The sequence below is a fragment of the Ranitomeya imitator genome, chromosome 5, assembly GCF_032444005.1.
Source record: "Ranitomeya imitator isolate aRanImi1 chromosome 5, aRanImi1.pri, whole genome shotgun sequence".
Classification (NCBI taxonomy): Eukaryota; Metazoa; Chordata; class Amphibia; order Anura; family Dendrobatidae; genus Ranitomeya; species Ranitomeya imitator.
Genome location: NC_091286.1, coordinates 138,942,693 through 138,960,284, shown reverse-complemented (window position 1 = coordinate 138,960,284; position 17,592 = coordinate 138,942,693). Strand labels below are relative to the sequence as shown.

General features: G+C 43.9%; 1 protein-coding gene across 1 annotated transcript in view; it reads right to left on the bottom strand.

The window, feature by feature from the left end:
• VTA1 (vesicle trafficking 1) overlaps window positions 1–17,320 on the bottom strand; it is a 359,268-nt gene extending 341,948 nt beyond the window's left edge. The window contains exon 1 of the mRNA XM_069769186.1: window positions 16,549–17,320. Coding sequence (XP_069625287.1) covers window positions 16,549–16,654 — 106 coding nt within the window. The 5' untranslated portion in view covers window positions 16,655–17,320. The remainder of the gene's footprint in view (window positions 1–16,548) is intronic.
• Window positions 17,321–17,592: the final 272 nt, after the last annotated feature.

The following is a 17,592-nucleotide window of genomic DNA, read 5'->3' as shown; positions in this document are numbered from 1 at the left end:
AATTGTATTATTCTTACATTTGAATAAATAAAGTATATATGGATTCTAGACTCCCGATTCTTTAGAATCGGGCTGCCATCTAGTAATATATATTTACATTGTCTATCTATATCTATCTATATTACACACACACTGCTCGAAAAAAAAATAAAAGGAACACTTAAGCATCACAATGTAACTACAAGTCAATAACACTTCTGTGAGATCAACCTGTCCAGTTATGATGCAACACCAATTGTTAATAAATTTCTCTTGCTTTTGTGCAAATGGATCACAAGACAGGTAGAAATTATAGTCAATTAGCAAGACAGCCCCTATAAAAGAGTGGTTCTGAAGGTGGTAACCACAGACCATTTCTCTGTTCTCATCCATTTTGGTTTGGATGTGGTTTTGGTCACTTTTGCATATTGTCATTGCTCTTACCACTAGAAGTACAGCAGCAAGAAGTGGTGTCTACAGTACAACCCACATAAGTTGCTTAGGCAGTGCAGCTCATCAAAGATGGCACATCAATGCGAGCTGTGGCAAGAAGGGCAGCTGTGTCCCGAGCATGGAGCAAGTACCAGGAGACAGGCCAGTACACCAGGAAACATGGAGGGGGCCGTAGGAGAGCAACAACCCAGCATCAGGAACGTTACCTCCTCCTTTGGGCAAGAAGGACCAGGAGAAGTGCCAGAGCCCTGCAAAATTACCCTAAGCAGGCTAATAACATCCACGTGTAAGAAAAACTGTCAGAAAAAACACACAGAGAGCGGTATGAGAGCCCGTTGTCCACAAGTGGATGTTGTGCTTGCAGCCCAAAAACCCTTTGCAGGGCGATTGGCATTTGCCAGAGAACACGAAGATTGACAGATTCAACATTGGTACCCTGTGATCTTCACTGATGAGAGCATGTGCACTGAGCACATGTGACAGACATGACAATCTGGAAACATTGTGGAGAACGTTTTGCTGTCTGCAACATTCCTCAGCACAACTTGTTTGGCATTGGGTCAGTAATGGTGTGGGGAGACATTTCTTTGGAGGGCCGCCCAGCCCTCTACGCACTAGTCAAATGTACCCTGACTGCCATTAAGTAATGGGATGAGATCCTCAGACCCATTGGGAGACCGTATGCAGGAGCAGTGGGCCATGAGTTCCTTTTGATTCATGACAATGCTAGGACTCATGTGGCTGAAGTGTGTCAGCAGTTCCTGCATCACGAAGTCATTGATGCTATGGACCGGCCGGCCCCTTACCCAGATCTGAATCCTATCGAGCACATCTGGGACATCATGTCTCATTCCATCTACCAACTCCACATTGCACCATAGATTCTCCAGGAGTTGACTAATACTTTAATTCAGGTCTGGGTTGACATCCCTCAAGAACATCTGTCGCGTCATCAGGATCACGCCCAAGCATTGTAGGGAGGTCATACAGGCACGTGGAGGCCAAACACAATACTAATCATCATTTCCTTGTCTTGAAGCATTTCTGCTGAAGTTGGGTCAGCCTGTAATTTGATTTTCCACTTTGTTTTTCAGTATCATTCCAAATCCAGATCTCAATGGGATATTTTGATTCACATTGATTATTTTTAGGTTTTATTGTTCTCAAGGCATTCCACCATGTAATCAATAAAGATTTGCAACTGAAATATTTAATTCCATGATATAGGATGTGGTATTTTTAGTGTTCCTTTATTTTTTGAATAATATATAAATCTGTGCATTGTTATCCAGGAGAGTGGGACGATTTTTTCTTCTTACTCTTTATCTGTGTGCAGTCCGTTTTCCTCACCAGCTATTAATCATTTACAGGACCATTTACAGTTTCCCATGCTATAGCATTGTAATGTATCCCTAAAAATAGGATGCCATACTGATGGTATGTAAAAAATTTTGTCAAATTTTTTTCTTGCACACATCCGATTTTGGAGTCAAAGTGCAACATACTGCGACTTTTACTCATGCCGAATACAGCTAAGAAAAAATGCGCAGATCTGCGCTGCCTCATTGATCCAAAATGCAATCCGTTTTATAGGATTGCACATGTTCAATTCATACAGGTGTGTGAGTGAGCCCTATGAAATAAACCAACAGTCTGCTGTGTTAGCAGGCCAAGAGCTGTGATTACATGATGCAGAAAAAGGACTGGAGCAGCACTGAAAACAGCAGAAGACTATGGGTAAGTATTTTAATGTATAGATACAGAAACACATGGGCTACTTGCACATTGAACAAGTCTGTAGGAACATGTTGACACACCACCAAGAAACTTGAAGACACAAAAGAGCACAATGAGGCCAAAAATACTGTTGTAAAAAAAAAAAAAAAAAAAAAAAAAAAAAAAGGACTGCTCTATATGGCTATACCTTGACGATTGGTGGAGCAGCTTAGTATACATTTTTTTGCAAAAAAAGTATTGACTAAATACCCTGTTTTTTGCCCATCTTTTGACTAGCACTTGCTTATTACTGTGATTTTTTTTTTACAACAGAGTATTTTTGGCCTCATTGTGCTCTTTTGTGTCTTCAAGTTTCTTGGTGGTGTGTGAACATGTTCCTACAGACTTATTCAATGTGCAAGTAGCCCATTTGTTTCTGGTTCTATAATTGTTCTCTTGTTTCTACAAGACTGGGGAGTCCACCACTCCTTTTGGGTCATTTGCACTAAAGCTGCTCCATCCAGCATGTCCACATGGATATTCCCTCTCTGAACCCTGCTTACACAGGTACTATACAGATGATCAGGTTTTTAAATACATCAGATAGGGATTATATACATTAGTTAGGACTGCTCTATATGGGTATACCTTGACGACTGGTGGAGCAGCTTAGTATACATTTTTTTTGCAAAAACCGTATCAACTAAATGCCCTGGTTTTTTTTCCATCTTTTGACTAGCACTTGCTTATTACTGTGATTTTTTTTTTACAACAGAGTATTTTTGGCCTCATTGTGCTCTTTTGTGTCTTCAATGTATAGATACAGTAAAGGCCAAAAGTTGAGACTGTCACAGTTTGCCGATTTAGTGTTTTTTTTAGATCTTTTAGTCAGATGTTTCTATAGTTACTAAAGTACAATAATAAGCATTTTGATTAGTGATGAGCGAATATACTCGTTACTCGAGATTTCACGAGCATGCTCAGGGGTTCTCCGAGTATTTTTTAGTGCTCGGAGATTTAGTTTTTATTGCCGCAGCTGAATGATTTACATCTGTTAGTCAGCATAAAGTACCTGTGGGGGTTGCCTGGTTGCTAGGGAATTCCCACATGCACTTATGCTGGCTAACAGATGTAAATCATTCAGCTGCGGCAATAAAAAGGTCCTCTGAGCATGCTCGAGAAATCTCAAGTAACGAGTATATTAGCTCATCACTAATTTTGATACAATTTTAAGCTTTTAGTGACAAATACATCAAGTTTATGTAAAGACAATTTTCAGTGTGGCCCCTTATTTTTCAAGACTTCTGCAATTCCCCTTGGAATGATGGATAGCAGCTTCTGGGGAAAATCGTGACTGATGACAACTCAGTCTTGTCTAATGAGTGATTGCAGATTATCACAATTTCTATTTTTGTTTGTCTGCGTTTGAGGATTGAAATCTGGAGAGATTCATAACAAGAGACTCAAATGTTAATGGTTTTTTTTCACCAAGCCACTTGGTTATCACTTTTGCCTTATGACACTGTGTTACTGATCTCAGGATGCTTAACAGTTGGCATGTCACGGAACTCATGGTGGCACTTTTACTTCTCTAGACAGACAATAATTGCAGATGTCCCAAACATTTTATCCGGGGCTTTATCTGAGGAAATAAATTAACAGGAACACAGTGATTGGATTTCAGTTGTTAATTTTCTAATGAAGCCGCTTGCAGACTGTTTGGGACATCTGGGAAAATGATTGTCCGGAGAAGAAAATGTGACCACCCCCATGAGCCCTGTCTTATGCCAATAGTAAAGTATCCTGAGACCACTTATGTGTGCGGTTCCTTTTCATCCAAGGGAGTGGGCACACTCTCAATTTTGCCTAATAACGCTGCAATGAATAAAGAATGAGATCTAAACATCCTCCAAGAGCAACTTGTCCCAAGAATCCAGGAGCAATTTGGTGGTGATGAACATTACTTTTTACAACATGATGGAGAACCAACTTACAAGGCAAAAAAGATAACTAAGAAGCTTTGAGAAATAAACATTAAATTTTGGGTCCATCACCAGGAAACTCCCAGATTTCTATCACATCGCACATCAATAACCTGTGGGCAAAGAAAAATACAGATAAGGATTTGGCACAGAAGCGGATATCCAGCATGGCAGAGCGAGTTGCATAAGTCTAGAAATATAAGGGACAACTCTGAGTCTGTGCACAAACGTTTTGTATTTGTCAATAAAAGTGTTAAAACTTATGAAATAGACCATAGAACCATTTGACTAAAATATATAGAAACACAAGCAGCAAACTTTATGAAAACCCAAATTTTTGTCAGTCTCCAAACTTTGGCCCTAACTTTAATCATGAACATTACGGATAACAAAAAAGGAATAATTAAAAAGGGGGTTAAGTGGTTACCTATGTATCCTTATACTACATAGGTGATAATCATTCTGTTACCGATCAGCAAGTTGAGTCCCGTACAGGATCAATGTGCAAGAATGCCACATTAATATTCTATGGGACTACAGCACTCTACACCCAGCACCCCCAATCAGTTGATCAATAGTGGTCCAGGTGTCGGATAGCTACCAATCACATAGGGATGGGATATCAATAACCCAAGGCCAAACAACTCCTTTAACTACATGTTTGTGTTGTTGTGTTATCAATGTGTGATAAAGCCTGGACATTGGTTTGGTCTCTTTGGAATAATTTACATTACAATCACAGCTTGCATAAAGGGGCTGTCCGGAAGAGATGATAGAACCCAAACTGTAAAGCTCAGGGTTTGTACTGGACAGAGTGCCAAACTGTGAACACTGACTACTCCAGGAAGAGCACCTTACAATTTGGGAGTTTGAGTAGAGAGAGTCAGAGATAAAGAGAGGTTTGGGTTCAAGTTCAGGTACCTGAACTGAACTTTGGCCTAAAGATTGGTCGAACCCAAACTTCCACAGGTTCACTCACCCCTATTGTCTAGTCTACAGTAAAACGTGTACTGAGGGAGTCTGTGCCCACGAGATGGGTTTGCGGTTATCTGACTGACCTACGCGGGGCAGAGAACGGCAAACACTCGCAGGGCACAATGTGTGTGCTGGGAAGATTCAAAGGTCTACAGTCACACAGAGCAACTACAGACTTTTCCAACAAACTGGTGACCAGGTTATACTTTGAATACGGCTACACAAGATATTTCTGCTGTGGAATTTATGCAGCAGCAATATGAACACCAAAATGGCACAGATTATGATGTGGATCACCCTGCAAAAATGCTGTGGATTTATTGCACAATTGCTTTTTGGCATACAAAGCAATCTGTGAAACTCCTCATAATGCACCAACTTTCTCTGCAGTGCCACAATGAGAATTATTAAAATTATATTTACAACACTGGTAGTGTAATACACAAGCGTTGCAGTCTACATTGCTACACATCCAACTCTATTTACATTTTATCATTAATAAGTAGGTTTTTCCCCCTAACTTTAATCAATTTGAAATTGTCAGATGAACTGCTCTCTCCCTCCTAATTTTGCATCCATTTGGGGCCTTTAAAAACCCATCTGTTGTCAGGTTTTGCACATTTTTTTTCACATTAAAATGACGCCGTACGGCATTGAAACACGTTGTGAATAAAAAGCTTTTTTCTCATCATCATTTCTGAAGAAATCATTTACTACAGCGCAGCCCATCAACGTGTTCATCCAACTGGATCCCACATACCCAACTTAGGTGCCCATAGCCTTCTACATGGTGTTATCGAGTATGTCCAAGCAGGAGATTGATGGGAGGCTGCATTCTGCACCCAGCATCCCGCTGAGACTAACTGCTTAGAAAGAAACTAAGATATGTTATGTCTGTCTGCTGTTATCAGGCAGTAGTCGAGAACCTCCAGGTGGCGCTGGTGGGCTGAAAACTGTTGACAAACAGGACATGATGATACTCCGACTTTATAGCTGGAATAGTTACTCTATATGTCTGAGTTCTGAGCATACACTAATTTAATCCTTTATGATCATCACAAACACACCTGTGGAAAAGTACTGAGAACAGGGCGCCCAAGCGGAGCTTACGGGGTATTTTTATTTTACACATCTCCCAAAGGCTTGTTTAGCTGTAATCTAAAATCATTAGTTACCCTCCCCTGCTCCAACAATACCACTTTACCTCACATTTCTTATGACATGTCTTTTTTTTCGTCTGAAATATTATTCAGATAGGCATCTGGGAAGGTGAATATACAGCTTGACTTTAGCAGGGTATAAGCTGGAAATTTGCATTTAAATCAGTAAAGCCACCTCAAGAAGATGACCCCCAGCATTTTCCTGTATGAGCTTCACCTGGGAAGATTTTGCAGCTGCCCTGGCGTTTACATGACACTGTGCGCAGTTACCGTATTTTTCTGAGTTTAAGATGCACTTTTTTCCCCCCAAATTTGGGGGAAAATGGGAGTGCGTCTTATAATGCGGCTATACCTTACTGGTACAGTTGCTGCAGGCCACAGGCTGGGATGAGGGGGTGTCCGGCGCTGCTGGGGGAGGGTTCCAACGGTGCTGCGGGGGGACTCTGCCGACATTTTGTGAAAGGCCAGAGCCCCACACAGTTCCATGGTTTCCTGTTTATCTCCCAAGATCTCGGTGCCAAGATCTCCATCTGCGCATGTGCCGCCCCCGTGCAGCTATTTTCCCGAAGTCAACCGCACAGGAAACCATGGAACTGCGGGGCCCTGGCCTTTCACAAAATGTTGACAGAGCCCCCCGCAGCACCTCCAGACACCCGCCGCAGCACTGGAAACACCCTCAGTGGCGCAATGCACATCAGAACACCTCCTCATCCCACGCAGCAGGATCACCCCATTCCTGCCTCAATGCAGCCACCACCCCCGGTAAGCAATAAGACGCATGGATTATAAGAAGCACCATTTTATAAAAAGAAAAGAAAATGTTCCTATTTTTCTCCTCAAAATTTGTGTTGTGTCTTATAATCCGAAAAATACAGTACCTTGTTTATGTGATGGAGGGCTCCAATCTCCCTACATAGTCATACATTTAAAGAATAGTGTACTGGTTGACTGCAGCGCTTTACTGAATAAGATCATGGCACAAAGGGTAGGGCAGTGATGGCGAACCTTTTACAGACCAAGTGCCCAAACTGCAACCCAAAGCCCACTTATTTATCACAAAGTGCTGATACAGCAATTTCACCTGAATAACTAAGGTTTTAAGGTTTAAGGTTTTAGCAGCAAAGGGCAGGGGTTCCAGACTGCAGCTATAAAGGAATATGCTTCCTATCCTGGTATATGTTCCCCCATCCTGGTATATGCCCCCATTTCCTAGTATATGCTCCGCCCAATCCATGTATATGCCTCCACCCTCGTATATGCCCCATCCTGCCGGCACTCCTGTTCAATACAGAGAGAAAAAAAAAAAAACACACCACCACTGCCACTCACCTGCCAGGTAGTCTTCTGAAGCTGGCAGCGGACGTCAGAATCCAAACGTCAGGAGTGCATGACGTCACTGCCATGCACCCAATCACGTGTACACTGACATCAGCTGTTGGTCTCTGATTGGACAGCAGGGTGCATCGTGCGCTGCAATACACTTCAGCTCATCACCCGCTGACCCCAATCCACTGATGCGGAATGGCGATGGAGTGCGTGCTCACAGGGAGAGCTTAAAAAATCTACTATATAATTGTCCAAGGGTCACTTCCGTCTGTCTGTCTGTCTGTCTGTCATGGATATTCATTGGTCGCGGCCTCTGTCTGTCATGGAAATCCAAGTCGCTGATTGGTCGTGGGTGTTTTGCCATGACCAATCAGTGACGGGCACAGTCCGCCAGTAAAATGGCCGCTCCTTCCTCCCCGCAGTCATTGCCCGCTCCATACTCCCCTCCAGTCAGCCCTCACACAGGGTTCATGCCAGCGTTAAATGACCGCGGTGTAACTCACTCCATTAATGCAGCTATTAACCCTGTGTGACAAACTTTTTACTATTCATGCTGCGTATGCAGCATCAATAGTAAATGATCTAATGTTAAAAATAATAATAAAAAAAAAATGTTATTCTCACCCTCCGACTTCGCACTGTCCTCGGCAGTGCAAGCGGCAGGTTCTGGTTCCAAAGATGCTATGCGAGAAGGACCTTCCATGACGCCACGGTCATGTGACTGCGATGTCATCACAGGTCCTGCGCTCATACCAACCCTGGGATCGGAAGCTGAAGCTGCCGCGTGCACCGCACACAGGCGCCAGGACTTCAATTGGCCTTCGGAGGGTGAGTATATGTTTATTTTTTATTTTAAGTCTTTTTTTAACCTGTTACATACGTGGCTGGGCAATATACTACGTGGGCTGTGCAATATACTACGTGGGCTGTGCAATATACTACGTGGGCTGTGCAATATACTACGTGGGCTGTGCAATATACTACGTGGGCTGTGCAATATACTACGTGGGCTGTGCAATATACTACGTGGGCTGTGCAATATACTACGTGGGCTGTGCAATATACTACGTGGGCTGTGCAATATACTACGTGAGCTGTGCAATATACTATGTGGGCATGCATATTGTAGAATACCCGATGCATTAGAATCGGGCCACCATCTAGTAGCAATATAGAACCCATTCCTTAGCATATACTGGGTCCTATAACCATCTATCTTGTAAGTATAGGTCAGTGTTTCTGTTTTTAGTTACTATAGGAAACACACGTGATAAAAACACTGCCTGAAAAGAAGAAATACAGATCAAAACACACAGTCTTTGCCGGCTGTACATTTACAAAGGACCTATCACTTCTGAGACAAACATCAACATGACAGAAGATGAAATTATAAATCTCATATCAAATGATCTTTTTTCTTTAATATTACAAGAATGCAGGTTTCACTTTCATTTTACTATAGTAATCTCAAAAATAGGGGGTTATCACCGTAGCCTTGCAGCTCTGGGATTAAGGCCTTCTTCATACGTTTGTTTTTAATGTTCATATGTGGTCCATTTGTTAAGGACTGCAAATACGAACACACACACACCCATTGTATTCAATGGTAGTGCGCACATGATAAGTTTGTCACACGGACTCTGTGCGTCATTGTGAAAAACCCACAGACATGTCCTTTTTTGACATTCTCCACAGACAAAATGCACACTAATGACACACGGATAACATCAGTGGGACACATATCTCACATGTAAAGCGCCATGGAATAAATGGCGCTATAAAAATGTATAATAATAATAATAATAATAATAATATCGGAATGAAAAGCTCAGGCGGCATGCTCCAATGTCTGGGAAAAGCAGTACAGTTAACGCTGTTGCAAGAAGCCGCCTGCTGAATCCAGCTCTCATCATTGTCGTCTGGTCTCCCTGCGATCAGAAAGGCCAGGCAACAATTACCCGAGTTTGAGACAGTACCGTGAGTGCGTGTGTGTATATTGTGTATTAAATAAATAATTAAAAAAAAGAAAAACAGTGTGGGGACCCACCTTTGTTTTCCTAACCAGCTAAGGGAAAGCCAATAGCTGGAGGCTAATGTTAAGATTCTGAGAAGGGGTCAATTGCCATCAAGGCTCCTAGCGAATTAATAACCGCTCACATCTGTTTGCTAAGCTTTTCATGGTTATTATAGGTGGGATCCTTCAAAAAAAAAAAAATATGAAGTGGGGTCCCCCCTATATTTACTAACCAGCAAAGGCTAAACAGACACCTGCAGCCTGATATTGATAGGCTGGGACAGGCCCATGGATATTGGCCCGAACTCAGATTAAGAACATTGCCCTCAACCACCCCAGAAATGGCACATAGATTAAATGCGCCAATGCTGGCACTTAGCCTCCACTCTTCCCACTTGCCCTGGTGCGGTGGCAAGTGGGATAATAGTTGTGGGGTTGATGTTCGTTGTTTCATGTCCGCAAATATCAAGCCCAGGGGTTAATATTGGAGAGGCATCTATATGGCACCCCCATTACTAACCTCAGTCAATTTAATTAAAAGACACAGAGTAAAGTCCTTTAATGTAAATAAACACTCCATGACCCTCTTTTACCAATTTATTCACCAAAAAATAAAGAAGCAAAGTTATACTCACCTTTTTGACAATAAACCATTACACTCATATCCCCACAAAGACCTCCAACTGAGCTGCATCCAGATGGTGTGGTGAGCAGTGCCATCAGTGATTCAACCGCTCACCACATCAGCCGTAACACAATGAGCGTGATATCCGCTGCCTGTGAACGGCAGTAACCTTAGCGACATCACAGCGGGTCACATGAAGCCGCATTCTCACGCTCAAGGTGTTCAGGCTGATGCGGTGAGCGGTCGCATCACTGATGTCACGGCTCAAACCATCTGGATCGTCATGGGACATGGGTAATAATGGATTATTGGTGGAACAGTGAGGATTACTTAGATTTTTATGTTAATAAATGAGTAAAAGAAGGTCAGGGAGTATTTATTTCAAATAAATTACTTTACTTTGCATATTTATTAAATTTGACTATGGGTCAGTAATAGATGCCTCTGTTGTGAACCCCTGGGCTTGATGTCAGCGGACATAAAAACAACTGACTTCAACCCTACAACTATTACCCAACTTGCCATCGCACCAGGGCAAGTGGGAAGAGCGGCTGAGGGCTGATGTTCTTAATCTGGGAGGGGGCCAATATCCATGGCCCCATCCCAGCCCATTAAAATCAGGCCGCAGCTGCCAGTTAAAACTATGCTGGATAGTAAACCTAAGGGGGACCCCAAATCATTTTTATTAAACAATAAATAGAAGTACAGAAAAATAAGCACTGATTATAAATCACACTGACATTTTTATCTATCAAGTTCCTCATCATTATCTATCTCTATCTTTGAACATCTTTAATACATAATTTTTTTTAATTTCTATGCTGCATTTCATTCCATACATGGCACATGGATGACACACACCGATGTCACATACGTAGACACAGACCTCACCAGTACTGTTTTTTCCAGCACCGGAATCACAAAGACGTGTGAAGGAGGCCTAAATCCCACCAAGGACAAGATATGCAGGAAGTTTGTATGTTCTCCCCGAGTTCGCGTGACTTTCCTCTTGGTTCTCAGTATTCCTTGTTTTCCTTCCACATTCCAAAGACATACACTTAGGGAATTTAGACTATGAGTCCCAATGGGGGCAGCAATGATGCTTACACTTGTAAAGAGCTCTAAAAATTAATGTTGCTAAATACAAGAGTAAAATAAAATCTGTTGACATTCTCTTCTCTAGGAGATTTTAACAGTGGAAGTTGAGGGGTGATTTGATACAGCATCTAAGTGGTAAATTGCGCTCAAATGTGGTAGATTCATATTGAACAAATCATTTAGGCCATTTCGCTGGAGCAGAGTCACTGAAGCACAAATTTAGTAAATTAATTCCTCAATGAATCCCAATGTGCAGCAAATAACAAAACCGCAATTCGGCTGAAAAAAAAAAAAAAAAACCCTCACCTTCACTACCTGATCTGCGCTTCAACAGAAGTTTGTGATTTAAGAACAATGTCATAAAAGGTCTCTGCCAGCTCAGATAAAGGAGGACACAGCTGCTTCTATAGGGTTTATCTGAAAGAAAAGGATTTGGCTACTTCTAAATGGTTCCAAAACACTGCTCAGGGCTTGAGAAAGGATACTATATCCGAAATTATATATATATATATATATATATATATATATATATATATATATAATTTCGGATATAGTATCCTTTCTCAAGCCCTGAGCAGTGTTTTGGAACCATTTAGAACCATATATACACATACATATACACATACATATACACCGTATATACTCGAGTATAAGCCGACCCGAGTATAAGCTGACCCCCCTAATTTTGCCACAAAAAAACTGGGAAAACTTATTGACTCGAGTATAAGCCTAGGGTGGAAAATGCAGCAGCTACTGGTAAATTTCAAAAATAAAAATAGATGCTCCATACCGTTCATTATTGCCCCATAGATGCTTCATATACAACTGTGCTATATAGAATGCTCTATACCGTTCCTTATGGCCCCATAGATGCTCCATATAAAGCTGTGCCACATATAATGCTCTGCACCGTTCATTATGGCCTCATAGATGCTCCTTATAAAGCTGTGCCATATATATATTGCTCTGCACCGTTGATTATGGCCCCATAGATGCTGCTTATAAAGCTGTGCCCCATATACGGTATATTGCTCTGCACCGTTCATTATTTCCCCATAGACGCTCCTTATAAAGCTGTGCCATATATATTGCTCTGCACCGTTGATTATGGCCCCATAGATGCTCCTTATATAAAGCTGTGCCATATATAATGCTCTGCACCGTTCTTTATGGCCCCATAGATGCTCCTTATATAATGCTGTGCCATATATATTGCTCTGCACCGTTGATTATGGCCCCATAGATGCTGCTTATAAAGCTGTGCCCCATATACGGTATATTGCTCTGCACCGTTCATTATTTCCCCATAGACGCTCCTTATAAAGCTGTGCCATATATATTGCTCTGCACCGTTGATTATGGCCCCATAGATGCTCCTTATATAAAGCTGTGCCACATATAATGCTCTGCACCGTTCTTTATGGCCCCATAGATGCTCCTTATATAATGCTGTGCCATATATATTGCTCTGCACCGTTGATTATGGCCCCATAGATGCTGCTTATAAAGCTGTGCCCCATATACGGTATATTGCTCTGCACCGTTCATTATTTCCCCATAGATGCTCCTTATAAAGCTGTGCCATATATATTGCTCTGCACCGTTGATTATGGCCCCATAGATGCTGCTTATAAAGCTGTGCCCCATATACGGTATATTGCTCTGCACCGTTCATTATTTCCCCATAGATGCTCCTTATAAAGCTGTGCCATATATATTGCTCTGCACTGTTGATTATGGCCCCATAGATGCTCCTTATATAAAGCTGTGCCATATAGAATGCTGCTGGTGCTGCCATAAAAAAAAAAAAAAAAAAAATCACATACTCACCTCTCTTGCTCAGGATGCCAGCGCTTTCTATAATTACCTGCTCCTCGTGCGGCTCCGTCTCCAGCACTGACGCTCAGCAGAGGGCGCGCACTGACTACGTCACCGCGTCCTCTAACCTGAGCGTCACTGCCAGAGGACGCTGGAGACGGAGCCGCACCGGAGCGAGGAGCAGGTAAATATCGCGCAGTGCTCCCCTTACCTGCTGCGGCGCGGTCCCTGCAGTCCCTGGCTTCCCCGGCGCTGCAGCTTCTTCCTGTAATTGAGCGGTCACAGTTACCGATCATTTACAGCAATGAATATGCGGCTCCTCCCCTATGGGAGGTGGAGCCGCCTATTCATTTCTGTAATGAGCGGTGCCATGTGACCGCTCAATACAGGAAGAATCTGCAGCGCCCGGTGAAGCCAGGGACTGCGCCGCAGCAGGTAAGTATAACTACACAGCCCCCGCTCCCCCTCACCTGCCGACCCCCGGGTATATGACTCGAGTATAAGCCGAGAGGGGGACTTTCAGCCCAAAAAAAATGGGCTGAAAATCTCGGCTTATATATAACCTAACCTTTGTAAGGCCTCTTTCACACTTCAGTCTTTCTTTTCCGTCACAGTCCGTCATTTTGAGAAAAAGCGGATCCAGCAAATAGAGCTGCTGGATCCATTTTTTTTCTCATAAACTTGTATTAGCGACAGATTGTGACAGATAGCCACACGTTTCATCCGTCGTGCACTGGATTCGTCGTAAAATTGCTGTCTGTCGAGCGGAGACAACGCACAGAGGAACTTTTTTCTGTGCGTCGCAAGGTCGCTCAGCGACGGATCCTGCGCTGTCCGTCACTTGGCTATAATGGAAGCCTATGGACACAGCATCTGTCGCTGACTGTGAAAAGCAGGAATCCAACGACGGATGCCTTCTTTTCAAACTGAGCATGCGCGGAAGAATTTCCCGTCAGGGAAATTCTCTCTCGCTCTCTTTTTACTATTGATGCTGCTTATGCAGCATCAATAGTAAAAAGATATGTTAAAAAGAAAAAAAAATTAAAAATCGTGATATTCTTACCTTCCGGCGTCCCGAACGGCCCCCGCAGCCTTCCCGATGCTCGCGATGCTGCCAGCAGCTCCCGTTCCCAATGATGCATAGCGAATTGACCTGCTACGTCATCACAGGTTATAGTCTCGCTATGCATCACTGGGAACGGAGCATCGCGAATGCTGCAGGGGCTGCGTGAGACGCCGGAAGGTAAGAATATCATGATTTATTTATTTTTGTTATTATTATTTTTATCATGGGTTGTGTTGTGTATGCGTTTTTGCAGCAAAAAGGTGCGGCGAAGACACATACACAACGTGTGCACATAGCCTTCTAGGATGCACTGGAACCATCAAAAAATGGCTCCAGTACATCCATTTTTTTACAATCAGCACAGGATCTGTCTTTTCAACATTTTGACGGATTGTGACTGATTGTAAAAAACAGAAGTGTGAAAAAGGCCTAACAGTGTATCTTGAGCCCTCAGCAGACATGTTTTATCTCCGCTTTTGTTGTTACTAATTTCTTCCTGTTAGGTTGCTTCATGCACAGTACAGAATGAAGTGAGAGCAGCACAGATCTCCTGTGTTTACCTGCTGCACATGGTCCTTCTCCACAAAATCGGATCCCCCCAGCACAGAGGAAGGAATTCTCACACACATGAGTCCAGACAGTGAGACAAAGGACAGTCCTAAAGTGTTTGAACCAAGTATGCATATTGCATCTCTTGAGGAGGAAGAGAACTTGAATTGTACCTATAAGTGGTAGTAATCCTAAAAGTCAATAGTGACCCTTTCATGTATGTGCAGAAACATTTTAATGGAATTTTAGGGGGCATCATAGTACTGAATACTATACGACATATGAATCTCATCTAGGATAAGAGGTCATCGTTCATAGGAGTTTCCTGAGGAATCGTCAACTAGTGGGACGACGAAATGCGTAAAGACGAGGGACCTTATCTGGAGAGCTGTTGCTTTCATGTATATTACAGCCTAGTTGTTTATGAGTCTTAGGGAATCTGTGTTTTGTTTTATGAACATACTAGTTATCTCCTAAGTGACATACATTTTATCAAGATGTGAAGTATGTTAGTGCACTAACTGCAGTGAATTATTGGAGGTCTTAAGTATAAATATTACTGAAAGTTAAGTGTATCCCATTTTTAACAGGTCCTCTAATATCAGGGTTTTATGAATAGGTCCTGTAGCTACAATAAGCTGCCTTCACATGAAGCTGACAGATCTGCTTTAGGGTATGTGCACACGATGCAGATTTAGTGCAGAACTGCAGCAGAAACGCTGCAGAACTGCACTGTGATTTACAGTACAATGTAAATCAATGTGAAAAAAAAGCTGTGCACATGGTGCAGAAAAATCCGCGCAGAAACGCTGCAGATTTCAAAGAAGTGCATGTCACTTCTTTTGTGGAGTTCTGCAGCGTTTCTGCACCCCTCCATTATAGAAATCCACAGTGATAAAATCTGCACAAAAACTGCGCAAAAAACACACCTGCGGATGCTGCCAAGAGATGCAGATTTAGTGCAGAAAATTCTGCACCACATTTCCTACGTGTGCACATAGCCTAGGGCCAAAGACCAACAGACATTATTTGGGACACCCTAAACACCTGTCCCCAGGGCTCATCTTAATGGGTAGGTGTTCTCTACAATGAGATTGGAATAAGTTGCTGCCAGAAGCCTCCGGAGGTAACTTATCTTAGATGAAGACCAAAGGATGAGGCAACTTGAAATCCGACATGCCCGTTATTTCTATACTGGGACAGCAGATAACAGGACACCTCACCCTACACACATTAAAAGGTCAGATGGTCCCATGATGATCTGCAGGATAGTCCGGCTGACCGATCCGGGGCATCGAATGTCAAATCCCGGTAAGACTGACGGTGAACTGTGCAGCGCCCAGATCAGACGTCCGGGCACGGCTGGTCCTGCCATAGTGGATAGTGTGAGGCAGGTGTCACGGCGTGGGCTACTCACAGTAATGAGCCATCACCACGTCCCTCTCGGCTGTAGACATTTTCTGACAACATTCATGTTCTGTCTGGGAGGCAGAGTTGCACTTTGACAAATACATTCTGCCCCTTGTCCCTACACTGCAGCCTGCTATAGGAGCGATCACCACTGGCCGCCATTTACTGTCTCTACAACAAATATAGAGCTTGGAGCCTTAATAAAAGTCCTTGTTCTTTATTTACTTTTCTAGTTCATGGTTTATATTCTCCATCATGTGTTCAGTGGGGGCTTCTCACACCTATTGATTGGGGGAGTCCTGTATCCCTGTAGCAGACATGCTGCTGTCGGACCAGTCATAGTATAGTGTGAGGCTCCATCAGTGCCCGGTACTCACAGTAATAAGCCACCACCGGGTCCCTCTTGTCGTGCTCCTGCGCCGTCCTCAGGTGATGCTGCAGGGACTTGAATTGCGGAGGTAAAGAGGGGAGAGGAGCCGCCATTGTTCTACACAGATAGGCAGCGGATACTGACAGGAGGAAACAGCACACGACGCACACTCTTCCGCTTCCACCTGTGGGAGGGCGGTCAGTGACGTAGCGTGCATGGCAGGCGTGTCACTGGGACAATACAATAATACATACATGAGGGGACTGGTGAGGAGCCGTGAGGCTGTGCTGCTGCTGTGCTGAGGGCGGTGTGTGCCGCAGCTCCGCACCCTGCGTACAGGCGCGGGTCACCCCGTGCACTGTGCCAGGCGCCTCCGTGACCACCATAGGTTGCGGTAGAGACTCCTACAGTGGGCCAGTGTGTGACGTAGAGTCTCTAATGGGGTGATGGGCATGTCATTATCAGGAGACCGATGAGCTCCCTGTGGGTCCGGCCGGGGCCTCACTCGTCAGTAGTGATTGTACTAAGCAGTAACTGACTGATTTCCTTAGTAAGTTTTCTGAAGCTTCTAGGAGTTTGTGAAAAGCTGTGAGCACCCAAACTGCGACCAGTTCCCAGACGACGTCCCTGCCACCAGTTCCCAAACTGTGCCCTTGCGACCAGTTCCCAGATGGCGTCCCTGCGACCAGTTCCCAACCTGCGACCAGTTCCCAGACGGTGCCCCTAAGACGAGCACCCAGACAGCTCCCCTGCGACCAGTTCCCAGACGGCGCTCCTCCGACCAGTTCCCAAACGGCTCCCCTGCGACCAGTTCCCAGACGGCGTCCCTGCGACCAGTTCCCAGACGGCGTCCCTGCGACCAGTTCCCAGACGGTGCCCCTAAGACGAGCACCCAGACAGCTCCCCTGCGACCAGTTCCCAGACGGCGCTCCTCTGACCAGTTCCCAGATGGCTCCCCTGCGACCAGTTCCCAGACGGCGTCCCTGCGACCAGTTCCCAGACGGCTCCCCTGCGACCAGTTCCCAGACGGCTCCCCTGCGACCTTTTCCCA